Genomic DNA, 1,533 nt, shown 5'->3' on the forward strand with positions numbered 1-1,533 from the left:
TACACCCATAATGAAAAAAAAATGCAAACGATAATTAAAATTAAAGTGTATAAATTGCATATTTTAAGCCAATAACCTCCAGCAAGTGTCAGGGCCAGCAATGACATCCGCCAACAAGTGTCAGGACTATAACGATTAAACAATTTTTAACATGGTTTCTTACTTTGGTCTCTGGTGACTCCAGCAAGTGTCAGGGCCTACACTGCCTATATAGCTCATGGTATTATTCTACATTGCTTTATAATGTGTTTCTGGTATTTGTAATCCTGTATAGCTGATGGTATTTTTTTAATGCCACCAGCTATACAGGACTATAAATCCCATCAATACTTACAGCAATGCAGAATTATACCCTCAGCTATGCAGGACTACAAATCTCATTAATATATACAACAATGCAGAATACTAGGGATGCACCGATATTGGTATCGTGCCTTTATTTAGCATTTGGGCGAATACTCGTACTAACCCTAATGCTCCGATACTTACCCCGATGCAGGAACTTCCGGTTAGAGGGAGATTTGCTCTAACTGGCAGTGCCAGTGGAACCGGCTTCCCGGCCAATCAGGAAGCCAGTCATGACCTGCCTCCCGGCTTCTTGATTGGCTAGGAAGCCGGCTTTACCCTGCCTAGCAAAACTGCAAAGCAGCTTGGCTTCCTGACCAATAAGGAAGCCACACGGCTTCCTCATTGGTATCAGTACTCTGTATCGGCGAGTAATGATAAAAACAAATATCCGCACTCGTACTCTATACCGAAAAATTGTTATTGGTGCATACTATCAGCTATACAGGACCACAGGTTCTTCTCCTATACGGTATTCCGGTTCTCCTCCTGTACTGTATTCCCGTTCTCCTCCTGTACTGTATTCCCGTTCTCCTCCTGTACTGTATTCCCGTTCTCCTCCTGTACTGCATTATGTTTTTAAAAGCTGAATAAAGGTAAGCTCAGCAAATACATGATGAGCAGAGGCATGATCACATTGTTTGTTTTTCTTTTTGCAGGGCCATCTATTTTGCAGCATACTCGAGCTGCAAGGAAAGGTTAAACCATGTATTTGCCGCAGATTCCACACAGGTGCACATGGTCTCTGCTGGGGCAGCAGGTAACTATCAGAAGCTCTTATGGATGATAGCGGAGGATAGGCGTGTACACTTACAACCAGATTTGCTTACTGTGAAGAATCTCGCCCTGTTGTAATGTTTAATGTAATCATGCGTCCTAATTATATTGAAAAATAAATTAAGGACACAGTATTCCTGTGGTATAGAATATGAATATAGTCTATTCCTCCAAAGAAAATCTTGCCCTAAGCACAACACAAGTGGCCGGTACAGTTCAATTACTTGCACTTCACTATTAATGTCCTCTTACATTTTGTTTCACTTCTGAAGTCTATAATGCACACACAGAACTCCATTACTGATAACTGTTTTTAGCTATTCTGCTTTAAACAGCTTATTAATTATTGTGTTGAAAGAGTAATAAGTTGTAGTAACTCATTGCAGCCAATCAGAAATTTGAACACCCACC

The 1,533-nt window shown here is 40.8% G+C and overlaps 1 protein-coding gene across 2 annotated transcripts in view; it reads left to right on the forward strand.

Annotated features, from left to right (window-relative positions):
* SLC25A36 (solute carrier family 25 member 36) overlaps positions 1-1,533 on the forward strand; it is a 51,855-nt gene that overhangs the window by 35,099 nt on the left and 15,223 nt on the right. For both annotated transcript variants that reach the window (XM_018556067.1, XM_018556066.1), the window contains one exon: positions 1,005-1,105. In XM_018556067.1, coding sequence (XP_018411569.1) covers positions 1,005-1,105 — 101 coding nt within the window. The remainder of the gene's footprint in view (positions 1-1,004; positions 1,106-1,533) is intronic.

This window comes from Nanorana parkeri, unplaced genomic scaffold (genome assembly GCF_000935625.1).
Source record: "Nanorana parkeri isolate BGI_ZX_2015 unplaced genomic scaffold, ASM93562v1 scaffold223, whole genome shotgun sequence".
In the NCBI taxonomy this organism is placed as follows: domain Eukaryota; kingdom Metazoa; phylum Chordata; class Amphibia; order Anura; family Dicroglossidae; genus Nanorana; species Nanorana parkeri.